The 13,693-nt window shown below is 54.1% G+C and overlaps 7 protein-coding genes across 7 annotated transcripts; 5 read left to right on the top strand and 2 right to left on the bottom strand.

Moving 5' to 3' along the window:
* Positions 1–162: 162 nt before the first annotated feature.
* AYL99_02473 (hypothetical protein) lies at positions 163–1,176 on the top strand (the record flags this gene model as incomplete). Its single annotated transcript, XM_018833989.1, has 1 exon — positions 163–1,176. The coding sequence occupies one exon, from the start codon at positions 163–165 to the stop codon at positions 1,174–1,176; it is 1,014 nt and encodes a 337-aa protein (XP_018696613.1).
* A 628-nt stretch (positions 1,177–1,804) lies between these two features.
* Positions 1,805–2,672, top strand: AYL99_02472 (hypothetical protein; the record flags this gene model as incomplete). Its single annotated transcript, XM_018833988.1, has 3 exons — positions 1,805–1,979; positions 2,039–2,613; positions 2,670–2,672. The coding sequence occupies 3 exons, from the start codon at positions 1,805–1,807 to the stop codon at positions 2,670–2,672; spliced, it is 753 nt and encodes a 250-aa protein (XP_018696612.1).
* Positions 2,673–3,473: 801 nt separating this feature from the next.
* On the top strand, positions 3,474–6,011 carry AYL99_02471 (hsp75-like protein; the record flags this gene model as incomplete). The annotated part of the gene is made up of 9 exons (XM_018833987.1): positions 3,474–3,516; positions 3,586–3,636; positions 3,700–3,826; positions 3,880–4,045; positions 4,105–4,812; positions 4,861–5,042; positions 5,335–5,355; positions 5,411–5,460; positions 5,593–6,011. 9 exons carry the CDS (start codon positions 3,474–3,476, stop codon positions 6,009–6,011), a joined length of 1,767 nt encoding a protein of 588 aa, XP_018696611.1.
* A 665-nt stretch (positions 6,012–6,676) lies between these two features.
* Positions 6,677–7,768, top strand: AYL99_02470 (hypothetical protein; the record flags this gene model as incomplete). Its single annotated transcript, XM_018833986.1, has 2 exons — positions 6,677–7,288; positions 7,373–7,768. The coding sequence occupies 2 exons, from the start codon at positions 6,677–6,679 to the stop codon at positions 7,766–7,768; spliced, it is 1,008 nt and encodes a 335-aa protein (XP_018696610.1).
* A 579-nt stretch (positions 7,769–8,347) lies between these two features.
* On the bottom strand, positions 8,348–9,754 carry AYL99_02469 (hypothetical protein; the record flags this gene model as incomplete). Its single annotated transcript, XM_018833985.1, has 1 exon — positions 8,348–9,754. The coding sequence occupies one exon, from the start codon at positions 9,752–9,754 to the stop codon at positions 8,348–8,350; it is 1,407 nt and encodes a 468-aa protein (XP_018696609.1).
* A 341-nt stretch (positions 9,755–10,095) lies between these two features.
* On the bottom strand, positions 10,096–11,519 carry AYL99_02468 (hypothetical protein; the record flags this gene model as incomplete). The annotated part of the gene is made up of 2 exons (XM_018833984.1): positions 10,096–11,350; positions 11,416–11,519. The coding sequence occupies 2 exons, from the start codon at positions 11,517–11,519 to the stop codon at positions 10,096–10,098; spliced, it is 1,359 nt and encodes a 452-aa protein (XP_018696608.1).
* Positions 11,520–11,988: 469 nt separating this feature from the next.
* AYL99_02467 (hypothetical protein) lies at positions 11,989–13,185 on the top strand (the record flags this gene model as incomplete). Its single annotated transcript, XM_018833983.1, has 1 exon — positions 11,989–13,185. The coding sequence occupies one exon, from the start codon at positions 11,989–11,991 to the stop codon at positions 13,183–13,185; it is 1,197 nt and encodes a 398-aa protein (XP_018696607.1).
* Positions 13,186–13,693: the final 508 nt, after the last annotated feature.

Here is a 13,693-nt window from a genome sequence, read left to right as displayed (position 1 = left end):
GGTACATCCACATGTATTGCCAAGTTTTCAACCGGGACTGATGGGATCATACAGTGCGACCAAAATCAGCCAATATGCGTCAATTGCGCCTCGGCAGAGATTCGATGCTCATTTCTCAACCCCTCCTCGCCATATATCGTGCCAGCCTTCTCCCATACACAAATGGCAGGCTCAGTCGGTGCCTCGACCAGATCGTCAACACCGACTCCGACACCATGGGCTGAGCAGACCGTGAGCAACCCGACGCCGCCTGATCCTTACAACATAAACATGATCCATCTCGAGCTGTTCGACAATCTCTCTAGCGAGTCGTATCGCTCCATCGAGGAACCAAGGCGACCAGACATCACGACAACCAACATATATGCGAAATATGCCATGGCAACTCCATATCTGATGCATCAAATGCTCGCTACGTCAGCCTTTCATCTCAGCACGAGGACCACGGACTTTCGTGACACCTACCGTGAATATGCCACCGGTCTACAGAATCGTGCCCTCTCGCTCTTCAATGAAGCTAACCCAGTCCTGGAAGTGACTCCGGCAAATTGCGTCCGCATGTTCCTGTTCTCGTCCGGGGTCGGTATCTTTCTACTGTGCGAAACATTCCATTACCAAAGAGACAGCCTCGAATGCTTCATTGACACATTTACACAGGGTGTGAATGTATACCGGGGCTTGCTCGCTGTCATCGACCAAAGCCGGGATCTGCTGCTCGAGTCAGAGCTAGGACCCCGTCTCAAATTGACCCAAGCTCTCATGGAAGCCAAGGATGTGGATGGATCAGAATGTGACGCACTTTGGGACATGATGGAGACGACAGACACAACGCCGTGCTCTCGAGTGGCCTATCGAGAATCCATATCGCACCTTCAGCGGGTCTTCAATGCACTGCGTGCTGCTGGGGGAATCAAGATTGCACTGCCTACGGTGCTTGCCTGGCCGGTCCTCGTCCCACCCGAATACGTAGATCTGCTGCAGCAAAGGCAAGCGGAGGCACTCATTATCCTCGCGCATTACGCTGTCCTGTTGCACCGGTGCCGCAGACTGTGGCTGTTCGGGGACAGTGGTCGCTTTCTTATCGAGTCTATCTGTGGGGACCTTGACTCCCACTGGCAGGCATGGTTGAGATTCCCCAACGCGGCGCTTCAGGAGGACTTGCCCCCTTGTGGATAGAGTTGGCAGCTCATGATGCGCTCTGGATTGCCAAACACATCAGAGATACGGAGACAGATCAATCTCGTGGACGGGTCCCATAAAAGAATCCTGCTGCCTAGTTCCAACTGTCTCTCCCGAAAGTATGAAAAGCAGGAATGCCACAGCCGAGCACGAAACGAACCGCAAGGCTGTCAGTGCGAATCCACAAAAGACCCATCTTATTAGTGTACGCGTACACTAAGCCAAAAACATCCACCGGTGGAGCCTGCACTTGCCTGGAGCAGATATTCGCTGGGGTCCTACACCAATCTCTGTGTGGATACATTATATCAGAATGGATCTGCTAGAAGAAGGCTTTGCTCGTGATGGACAAGGCATCGCAATGCCGACTGTGGTTCTCTATCATGAAGCGTAAACCCCTGCGACTTGGCGACCGTCAGTTCTGTGGTGGTGGAGAGTACACATGGCAATATATACTTCAGCCCTCCCCTCGACAGGAGGAGCAACTAATCACACATTCAACGATCACAACAACTTCTTCGTCCCTCTGACCCGAGCAACAATCTACTCCCAGGGAGAACTCGGTGCCGGGGGAGATTTCTCAAAGTCCAGGCCGTTGTCCCAGCTCCTTTGCCGAAAAGCAGCCATGGCCCGGCTCATGCCTGTGGACGGAACAGACTATTACCTTTGGAAGTACCTACCATCAGTACTACTCTCCGCTATATTCATGGTGTTGTTCACGGTCATCACTGGCGCCCTCGCCTGGCGCACGTACAAGACGCGGTTGTGGTTCTGCATCCCATTCAACGTTGGTGGACTCTGTAAGTTGCACCCTCAGGTGTTGCAGATGCTTGTCCTGTTAATTGGTATTTCTCTCCAGTTCAAATAATCGGCTACGGCACCCGAATATATGCTCATTACCGTACCGATCTCATTGCGCCTTACACAGTGCAGAGCTGTTTCATCCTCCTGGCTCCCGTCCTCTACGCAGCCTCCGTCTACATGTTGCTCGGTCGCCTCATTCGCAGTGTGCACGGCGAGCGCTTTTCCATCATTCGGTCCACGAAGATGACCAAGCTTTTCGTCCTGGCGGATATCCTGTCGCTAAATATACAGGGTAACGGTGCCGGGTTGACGGTCAAGAAGAAGACTGAGCAAGTGGGGAAATACATTGTGGTCGGCGGTCTGTTTATCCAGTTGATCGCGTTTGGATGCTTCATTGCCGTTGCTTTGGTGTTCCACAAGAGGATTTGGAGAACCATCGGCAAGGATGAGAGGTCGAGCCCAAATGTGCCGTGGAGACAAGGGTTGATGATGATATACATTTGCAGCGTGTTGATCATGGTGAGATCAGTCTACCGCGTGGTTGAGTACACGATGGGTGTGGATTCGTTTCTGTTCGCCCATGAGTGGCCGGCTTACGTCTTTGATGCAGCGCCTATGTGGACTGTCCAGGTGACTTTCCTCCTTTGGTTCCCGGACAAACTGATATCAGGGCAACAAATTGGCAGTGAGGATGGACATGTGCTTATGGGAAACGTGTCACCAACGCACTAGTGTAAGGGTTCCGCAAAACTCTTCAGTCCGTGCATGGGAGCTTTCTATGGTGTTGTCGTGATGGAAAAGTGAGGGGTTGACTAATCGTTTTACATGGACTCTTTTCCTTTGGTTGGACATGTGCTGTATCTGTTTCTGGTTGTGAGAGGTTATCTGGATGGAGCCATCCTTATAAGCATATTAGATAGGTGTTGGGAAAAGGATGAAATTAGCACTGTCTTTCTCAGAAGGTTGGTTGTGGGTGTTTGCATTGGCCTGGATCCAGGTTCTTGTTTGGGATTGTGAAGGTTACATAAGATGCTGGATATGTACAAGTACAAGCAACAAGGCAGCAGTGTCTGGAAAACCGCATCATCGTCCATCTCAAGATTGGCAAAACATAGACGGTGGTCTGATAGATGGACGCAAGAACAACTTAACCAAAGAACGCTAACAGTGGTGCTGCTTTTATCGTTCACTTTCTGATCTCCTTGCTCTTTGGAGGTGCGTTGAAGTCATAAAGGCTAGTCTGAGCCGATCTCCAGGCGGCGGTATCACCAGCCTGAACAGGAATAAGCGGGTCGTAAATTTACCGAGTTTCTTGGCCAAAATTTTGGAAAATTTATGTGGTCCGTGGCTCAAAAAGTTCTCCAAGGGTAAGAACTTTTGCTGTAGTAGGCTGTTTCCAGCTTTTCGCCTACAACTCCTTCGCATCTTTATTTTTCTCTCCGTGTCCTCCTGCAGAGTAGGTCGAGGGGAGTTTTATTCATACCATCAACATGGCCGACGAAGTCTATGAGGGTGCCATCGGCATCGATCTGGGTATGCTTGCTCTCGTTGCTCCCCGCCCTCACCGACGTCTGCGGCCCTCTAACTAACACCAAATCCCAGGTACCACTTACTCCTGCGTCGCTGTCTATGAAGGCACAAATGTCGAAATCAGTAAGCCTGCCGTTTACCCCTCCGATTTGCGCAGTCATGGGCCATACTAAGACATCACCGCAGTCGCCAACGAGCAGGGTAGCTTCACCACTCCTTCGTTCGTCTCCTTCACCGACGAAGAGCGCCTCATCGGCGAGGCTGCTAAGAATCAGGCGGCCATGAACCCCGAAAACACAGTCTTTGATGTCAAGTCAGTGGAGTTTATCCATGCAAAATACTGAGCTTCTCTAAACCGCTGCGCAGGCGATTGATCGGAAGACGATTTGATGACCCGACGGTGAAGAAGGATATCGAATCGTGGCCATTCAAGGTTGTCGACCAGGGCGGCAACCCTATGGTGCAGGTGCAATACTTGGGGGAGACCAAGACTTTCTCACCGCAAGAAATCTCTTCCATGGTTCTCGTGAAGGTGAGGCGCTCGTCCTCCTGCGGTGGATCTCTACAAACCGCTAATGCCGTGCGCCACAGATGAAGGAGGTCGCAGAGGTCAAGCTGGGAAAGAAAGTCTCCAAGGCTGTCATCACCGTGCCTGCTTATTTCAATGACAACCAGCGACAAGCGACCAAGGATGCCGGTGCCATCTCCGGCCTCAACGTTCTCCGCATCATCAACGAACCCACCGCTGCCGCCATCGCCTACGGTCTTGGATCCGGCAAGTCAGACAAGGAGCGAAATGTCCTCATCTACGATCTTGGTGGTGGCACCTTCGATGTCTCTCTCTTGAACATCCAGGGCGGTGTCTTCACGGTCAAGGCTACTGCTGGAGATACGCATTTGGGTGGTCAAGACTTCGACACTAACCTCCTCGAGCACTTCAAGAAAGAGTTCACGAGGAAGACCAAGAAGGACTTGTCCGGCGACGCCCGTGCTCTTCGACGACTCCGCACTGCCTGCGAACGTGCCAAGAGAACGCTGTCGAACGGTACCCAGGCCACGATTGAGATTGACTCTCTGTTTGACGGCGAGGATTTCAATGCGACCATCACCCGTGCCCGATTTGAGGATCTCAACGCCAAGATCTTCAACGGCACTCTGGAGCCTGTTCAACAAGTCCTGAAAGATGCCGGCATCGAGAAGTCGAAGGTCGACGAGATTGTGCTCGTCGGTGGCTCCACCCGTATCCCCCGTATCCAGAAACTGCTGAGTGATTTCTTTGACGGCAAGAAGCTGGAAAAGGTTGGTGACACTCTGGACCCCCCTGAAACTCCTCCTGACTGTGCATAGAGCATCAACCCCGACGAAGCTGTCGCCTACGGTGCCGCTGTGCAGGCCGGTATCCTGTCTGGCAAAGCCACCTCTGCTGAGACGGCCGATCTCCTCCTCCTCGACGTTGTTCCCCTGTCTCTGGGTGTGGCTATGGAAGGCAACATTTTCGCTCCCGTTGTTCCTCGCGGGAACACGGTCCCGTGTGTGAAAAAAAGGTTGGCTCATCTCGTTTTCTCCCTCCTATTTCTTCTATCGTTCTCCGATATACCTCCCCCTATCATCTTTAATCATCAGGTCGTTCGTTCCCTGGAATACGTCGTCTCACACTGGGGTCTCCACTCGCTGCGCCCTGGGTAACCACCCGTGCCACTGCATCGTTGGCAGGAGCTCAGAGTCTTTTGATACACCACTAATTCCATACCGTCACTATTCACAATTTTGTTGCACAAGAGTCCTGTTTGTGAGCATCATAATCGCTAACATATCGAACAGAACCTTCACCACTGTAGTTGAGTAAGTCACGAGACCTCCACTCGCCGAATGACCGACCCGCTAACGAAGGCTATAGCAACCAACAAACCGTCCAGTTTCCCGTCTATCAAGGAGAGCGGACCAACTGTGAAGACAACACTTCTCTTGGGGAGTTTACCTTAAGTCCAATCCCCCCAATGAAAGCTGGAGGCTAGTTTTCCCATCTCAATTTCGCATATTTGTTTCCCTCTGGGATTACCCGCTAACGAGATACGACAGACGCTGCTCTGGAAGTTGTGTTTGAGGTCGATGTTAATGGCATCCTCAAAGTCACCGCCACGGAAAAATCCTCGGGCCGAAGTGCCAACATTACCATCTCCAACGCCGTCGGCAAACTCTCCACCACCGAAATCGAGAAGATGGTCGAAGACGCTGCTAAGTTCAAGTCGAGCGACGAGGCATTCACCAAGAAATTCGAGGCGAAGCAACAACTCGAGTCTTACATTGGTCGTGTGGAGGAGTTGATCAACGACCCTGGGTTGTCGATGAAGATGAAGCGTGGGAACAAGGCCAAGATCGAGGAGGCCTTGAGTGACGCGATGCAACAGCTCGAGGTGGAGGACTCGACACCAGATGACTTGAAGAAGAAGGAGCTGGCTCTGAAGAGAGCTATGACCAAGGCCATGGCGACGAGATAGACGGCCATGTCGTTGACGATATTCGTGGGAGGGGGGACCCTACCAAACCACCCCGAAAAAGAACTCGGAGCTGCGTCTCCCATCCTCATGACAGCAGTATGCATGGCAGTTTCAAAAGAAATGTGGCTGGCGTCGTTTTCGGATAGGTTACTCAGGCGGGTCAATCAGGGCAACATGCTGCTGGTTGGACTCGTGTCACCCGGCTAGGGAAATGTCATTGCCTTAGTATGTGTTTAAGATAGAGCGGCAATCTCGTTTCTCGGCCACGACATCAGAATGTGAAGATAGTGTTTCGTTTGCCGCGACGCGGACACGTGCTTTCTTATACGCAGGACACAGGATAGACGAAAAGAATTGTGACTTGAAGGGTCTGCGAGACTGAGGCACCGTTCTCCCTCCAGCCCTGTCTGTGTGATCTCATACGTGTTCCTGTCAATCACAGATTTATCCTTTGACGCGTGATTTGACAGAGTTGTGGCCTCCTGAAGCCATCAGCCTTGCCGATATTTCGCCCGAAGTGGATCGACCACTCGCCTGGAGGAGCTCCTCCAGCTTTGAGCCCGCAACTTTTTCGGGCATTTTGAAACTTGTCCCAACTCTACCGAGTACATCCCGTGGACTTTCACAACCTACCTCGTCATTCACATTCTCAGATCACAAAAAAGATGTCTCCCCGGAGTAAAGAAGCGGCGCAGTTCCTCCAGCAAGTGCTCCTCCTCCCGGTGCATCACCGGCTCCCTCGCACGACGCCGCGGTCGCTGTGCATCCAATGCCAGACACGACAGTTGCGCCAGCTGCATTCCGCGAACCGCACACTTGCCCCGTGGACGGTCTCGACCCAATCCTCACAACATGTCCCCAGCAGCAGCAGGAAGACATTCTCCACCTCCCCGTCCCTGCCCAAGAAGTCGTCCTCTTCGTCCAAGTCCGCGCGCAAGTCCCCCTCGCTGGACTCGCTCACCCACAAGGACGCAGTCCATATCCCGGACAACAAGGCCACGCGCAACCGCGACAGCGAGATCGACCCGTACGACTTCTCCGAGCTGGAGGCGGGCATCGCCAAAGCTGTTGCACGCTTGAAGGAAGCGTTGGTCAAGACGAAGGACGCCGGCCGGGTCACGCCCGAAATGATCGAGGCGCTGCCCGTCGAGATCAATGTCAAGGGCGCGGAGACCGGGAGGGGCAGTCCGCATAAAGAGAAGGTCAAGGTGGGAGATCTGGCCAGCGTCGTGGCGAAGGGCGGGAGGAGCGTGCAGATCTTCTGCGCCGAGGAAGCTGTGAGTATTATTTGTTCTTAGAGCCCGGGGTGCTGCCCCTGTTGAGTCCTTTTTCACTAACAACTCTCATATTTGTTGCTCTAGCACGTCAAGCCGATCGCCTCCGCCCTACTCGCAAGCCCCTACAGTCTGGTGCCGCAGACCACCGCCCCCCACACCCCGGGGACCACGTCGGTGTCGCAGTCCAACCCGCCGACGGCGTCCAACCCGCTGCTGATCACGGTGCCGGTGCCGCCCATCACAGCCGAGACGCGCAACCTCGCGCGCGCCGAGGCCAAGAAGATGTTCGAGCGGGCGTCGCAGGAGGTGCGGCACGCGCGCGGCGAGGCGCAGAAGCGGTTCCGCAAGATGGAACTGGGCAAGCTGGTCATCGTGGACGAGCTGCGCAAGGCCCACAAGCAGATGGAGGAGGTGGTCAAGAAGGGCCAGGACGAGGTCAAGAAGGTTTACGAGGCGAGTTTGAAGGCGTTGGACGGATAACCAAACAAAACTATTCTGTGGGCGCAATGGCAGGGGAGGTGGAATGTCAGTCAAACTGGAATACGTGTAACTTGGATTAATGCAAGAAAAAATTGGGAAGGGAAGGGATGGGAATGGAGGTGTGTGTCTCACTCACTACCACTATCACCACGAACGGACGGGAAGAAAAGCATTCGTGAAATCTTTGGGATATCTGGACCAAGAGAGACCGAGAGAGAGAGAGAGAGAGAGAGAGAGAGAGGAAGAAGGGGACCAAAAAAGGTGAAAGGAAATAGAGAAGAATCAATCAACCATGTTGTACCACTACAGTCCATCATCTATCTGCACGCTCAACGTACAATCCGATCCGATTATTCTAGCTGGAGCTTAGAAGACGAGAATAGGGGGGTGGAAAGGAGCTGGATAGATAGAGACCGGCACCTCAGGCCTTGACCCTCAAGCAAGCTGGGATCCGTGTGTCGAGAAACCGAACCGAACATGCCTTCAGTTGCATGCATGGCATGGCACAACACACCTAGTATCGTATCGTATCGCATCATCGTAGATTCCTTTTTGTCCGTGCAGCTCTCCTTAAACCCCCTATCCCTTCCAGCCTCGTTTCTCCAAAGTCCTGCTGCTGGTGCTGATGACTTCCACCGAATCTCCCCTCTGACTCCGGCCTTGCCCCTTCCTCGCCGAGAGATTGACACTGGCAAACGCGTACCAAATGCCCCCGACCGCCGTGACCAGCGATCCGAGAATCACCGTGTTCTCCGCGCGCCGCTGCTGCCGCTGCCGCTGCCGCTGCCGCTGCCGCTCGGGCTGTTGGCGGTGGTGGTGGTAGAAGAAGAGTCCTTCTTCGGCGCCCATCTCCGTCGTACCGCCATCATCGGCGCGCAAGTAGATGCGCAGGAGCAAGATGACCACCTGTTTCATGTTCGCCGCGATGGCCATGCTCAGTGGTCCGCACCTTCTGTTCGCGTGGAAGGAGGCCAGGTTCAGCAGCGCCGCGGCGAGCGCGTTGACGAGCCACAGCCACAGCCAAGGCCACAGCAGGCTCATGCGAAGAAGCACAACGCCTCCTCGCTTGAGGGTCAGAGGCGGCGAACCGTGGGCCAAGGTGGTGGTGGTGGTGGTGGTGGTGGAGTGCGTCAGTCCTTGGATCTCGCCGGTCCAGCTGGCAATCAGCACCGTCTGGTTTACGGCGTACAGAGCGAGGTACTGCACGAGCCTGGTCGAGGACAGACCCAATCCCCACCGACTGGCCCCAGGTGGCCGCTGCAACTCGTTGGTGAAGATGGTCTTGAACACGGCCGAGACGGCGCTGAGGAGCGTGATGGTGAATCCGAAAGCGGTCGTCCGTGTTGGGTCGTCGACGACGAGACTTCTACTACCGCCGCCACCGCCGCCGCCGCCGACGTCGGTCGAGGATGATGCGGCGTTGGTCGCGATGATCACCCCACAGATAGTCAGTCCGATGCCGCCGTACGCACCGGCGGGATATTCCCTCCAAGACCGTCCCAGCCACGCGATGGAGATCAGGACTGTGATGGCCGGTGTCGTCGCGCGGATGGTTTGGTGCATCGTCAACGTCACCAGCCCCAGGGCCATGTTGGACAGGGCGATGTTGAATGTGTACAGGATGGAGAAAGGGAGAAGGACTCGGAGGTGGGTGCGTAGATCGGGTTTGATCTCATCTCCACCGCGATGCTGGTGTTCGCTTTCATCACCGCCATCCTCGTCGTAATCGTCATTATCACCGCGGCGTCCACAATGGGCAACAGCCAAGGAACGTGGGGCAGATGTAGTCGACGAGGTGAAATTCGGTCGCTGGAGGCGTGTGATCACCCCCGTGGTGACGAACGTAGTGAATGCGTGGGACGCCGTGAGGAGCCAGGGACATGCAGTCCGAGACACGATCTGCTTGTTTGTGACCGTGACGACCATGTTGAGCGTGAAGTACAGCCAGACCGAGAGGATGCTGGACCTGACGCCGTTCCCCAGCATGGTCCAAGGTTCAAGGGGTGGATTTTTCGCGATGGCACGCAGTGGGTTTTCGGGAGTCTGTATGCCTGCCAAAAGAAGAGGCAACGGTGACCTTCTGAGACTGGTGAGTGAGAAAGGACGGGGAAAGAGTGACAGAAAGAGGATTCCCAACTAGAACTCAAGACTGTGGACGAAGGAGCTGCACCGAAGACACACACACGCACACTATCTGAGATTGACGCTCTTCAAATCAAGTCATGAAAATCGTAGAAACACACCATCCCAGTGTGACCCTAAGATTGCCTCAAGCTCCGATTCCTGATAAACGCCTGGCGCTGTGGATAAAGCAGTGGGATATCATGTCACTTCTCCCTCTTCTTCTCCTGATCCCCTTCAGCCGAAGGAGGCTTCCCCGTCCGCTGTGACTTCTCGATTTCTGTTGACCGTTTGAGGGCCTCTTGGGCAATCAACTCCTTCTGTTCTTGTCTTTGATCCCCTTTCAGGCCATCCCCATCGTTTTGGGCAGGTTTGGCTTCCACCCACTTCTCCCGGTCTGGGACGACATAAGCATGTTTGATGATAGGTGGTCCAATGAGAGAATCACTCGCGGGGGAGTAGACCGCCACCGCATGCACAAATAGGGTGCCTCTGTCTCCCACGAAGGCTATCTCTCCCACCAACAGTATGCCATCTCGCGTGTACGATTGCATGGTCTTTTCCTGGCCCTGAATCCAGTATGCTCGGAACACGGCGCAGCCCGATTCGATTGCACCTTGATAGGTCATGGACTTGACGAGGTCGCGGTAGGCGCGTCTTGATTCATGCTCGCCGAAGTCACCACGAAGGAAAGGAAGCCAAGTTGTTTTGTCCTTTTCAGACATCTTTCCAAGAGTCAACCGCTTGTGGGCTTTCTCATCTTCACTGGGAGTGTTCTGCCACGTGGTGGGATCTTTGCTGGTTGAGCTGAGAAAATCCATCAGGCGAGCCTTGGTAATGAGATACGAAGCCCAGGCGAATTCCCCAAACCCTTTGCAAAAGGCCTTGGCGAGCACAATCGGATGAAAGACACGATCCATCTTCCCCCCCATGCTATTTGGCAGCTGTCTCCAGCCAAATTCGATCTTGCCCGGCTCCAAGAAGATGCACGGGGCTTCGTATGTTACGGGGGCATACAAAGGCGGAGCCAGTCTCCATCCTGCGTGAAAGGAGAACGTTCCTCCCAGCTCCATCAACAGACGACCATACTTTCTGACGACCACTTGTTTCAAAGATTCCTGAATGGCCTTTGTGACTTCACGCAGGCGCTTTGTATCTTCGTGGAGAGCTTGGAATGACTGCCACGTCGGGTCGTCTGGCTCCCAATATTTGGGCTTTGCTCGGCGGATCCAAATCGGCAACATTAAATGGACGACTTCGGGCGAATCGGTCGAGCCACTCGCAGTGGCCTCGTCCCAGTGTGCCTGCCATGGTTCTTTCTGATCTGGGAATGTGGGCGTCTTCTTGACTGACTCAACTCGCGGCCTAGAGCCGTGCGCAGTGTCTGGATAGATGTGGTTGATCGCCTTAGCGGCACAGTAGGTGAGGGCAATCGTAGTGAAAAGCCGGTAAACGATAGGTCTGGCAACTCTAACTTAGCAATGTTGAACGAATTGGGAGATTTCTCCCAGAGGCGACGTTCGTACGTGGATCTGGATCTTCGGGTTATTGCAACCCTCTGAAGATCGACTGGACCGTTTTGCAGTGGCACGCGAACGCTCCGCGGGCGACGGAATAGAAACCGAAGCATGGAGAGGGGCAGGTCGGGGCATCAGTAGATTGCATCGTAGCGAGAACGTGTGGTGTGGTGGGCTGTAGCTGTGTGCAGTGACATTGACCCCATGCAGAAGACCGTCTCTTTGGAAATTTCAGTAATTAGTTGGGAGAACGGTGCAACGAGGAAAGAAGATAGTATGTCAGATAACTCAGATAATATCGCATCAGAATGAATCCCAAGGAAGTGCGGCCACCATGAAGAGACGGAGGCTGGAGTTTTCGCAGCCTGGGAATTCAAACATGTACAGTATCGCAGGCGGACGAGGGGTCGCTTCACGCTGCACGCTGCACGTGGCTCGCTCGCTCGCTAGCTCCTCAGGCCGAAACAATTATCCGTGTCTCTCTGCCCCCGGACTATATGCACTTTCTACTTTCTCCCTGCTCTACAGTGCTGCCAGCTACAACCAACAGCTCGATATTGAGCTCAGCTGGCACAAGTAACCATGAAGCCCCTATCGGTCTTGCTGCCCTGTGCAGCACTCGCCCAATATGTCGCTGCCCAAGGCGCATACCTCTTCACCATCGACCGCTCCATCACCACCCCGTCGACCGGCATGATCGACTCAGAGATGGCCAGCGCCATTATCGCGAGACGAAGAGCCCTGACGGCCGATCGATACCTGGGCATCACGGACTCGATGCTGCTCGAGGATCTCAATACCTATGGAGGATACCAGGCCCCACTGTTTGGAGAGAGCCATTCTAAAGATGCGCCAGGGAAGCTGTTCATCAGAATATCCGGGGCCGATATGCAGATTAACGACTTTGATATGGCTATGCCTGATCTGTGGATCTCCGATCCCACAAAAGACCTACTCAGCGACTTCAAGGCGGTGGCTGATGGGAGTCGTAAGGACAAGGACGGACTCTGCGAGTACGCCGTTCCCCCTTCTCGCAATGCGCCCAACAGCCAGGGGGTCGAGGTCGTTTTCACCTACCCTGTCGAAAATGGAAGATGCCTGGCGGCGTCAGAGATTCCAAACATCCCAATCATCCTCTCCCTCAACCATTTTCTGCCTACGAACCCATCGGACGTCAAGACCAAACTGAACGCCTTGGTCCGCATCCTCAAACACTTCTCCGCCACCGACAACGTCGAATCCACCCTTCTCCTGCTTCCCTCGGCGAAGAAACTCAAGAACCCCAAGAAGAAAAAGGCCCCCAGCCACAAGCACGCCGCCCGCTCAGCACAAGAATCCGAGGAGGAGCGCCTGGACCTCCCATCCACCACACCCTCCATCTCTGACGTGGAGTCAATCCGACCCGCCAATACTTCCGCCAACTTCACCCTCCCCTCTGTGATCCCCGCCTGTTTCGCTTCGCAATCTGCGTGTGAGAACACCACCAACTCGTGCTCCGGCCACGGCTCCTGCTACAAGGCCCACAGCAATTGCTTCAAGTGCCGCTGCACCTCCACTCTTGTCCGTGTCAACGAGGATGGGACGAAGAAGACAGTGACGTGGGGCGGAAACGCGTGCCAGAAGAAGGACGTCTCGGTGCCGTTTATCATGTTCGCCACGTTTGGCGTGGTCATGACCGCGTTGGTGGTGGGGGCGATCGGGATGCTGTACAGTATGGGAGCGCAGGAATTACCCAGTGTGATCGGAGCTGGTGTCGCAGGGCCCCGGACGGCGAAGTAGGATGGAGTTGCTACTGTGGCTGTACTACTGTTATATCCCCCATTTCATGAAGTGTGGGCTCTACGTGGGTCAAGGGGAGGAGTTCGGTGGAGGCTTAGGATCGAGCCAGCTTGAACACAATGGAAGGAAAGAAAGACTCTGTATAGACGAATCAATCACATGAACTAAAAGGGTGGCAGCACGACGTAAATGTGCGGGATTTTGGTAGATTAATTGATCGATCACCTTATCCTGTGCACTTGGAGCACAACCAACCATCCAGTCGAGTCGAGAGAGTACAAACGCCGTAATGACTCGACAATATAATGAAGCAGAGGAGAACGGCCGAGCCTTTTCTTTTTGTTTCGCGTTTCCAAGGTCAGTTTCATTTTCATTTCATTTTCACTCTCAATTTCAATTCCATCTGATGAAACACAGCAGGCACTGGGGTCCTAGAAAAGCACATACATACATACTCACCCCTCCCATACAAATCCATGCAGGTGCTGTGCTTGTTCGAAAAAGCAGT

Source organism: Fonsecaea erecta, assembly GCF_001651985.1.
Source record: "Fonsecaea erecta strain CBS 125763 chromosome Unknown Scaff2, whole genome shotgun sequence".
In the NCBI taxonomy this organism is placed as follows: domain Eukaryota; kingdom Fungi; phylum Ascomycota; class Eurotiomycetes; order Chaetothyriales; family Herpotrichiellaceae; genus Fonsecaea; species Fonsecaea erecta.
The sequence above is the reverse complement of the archived record's forward strand: the minus strand, read 5'-3'. Positions and strand labels throughout refer to the sequence as shown.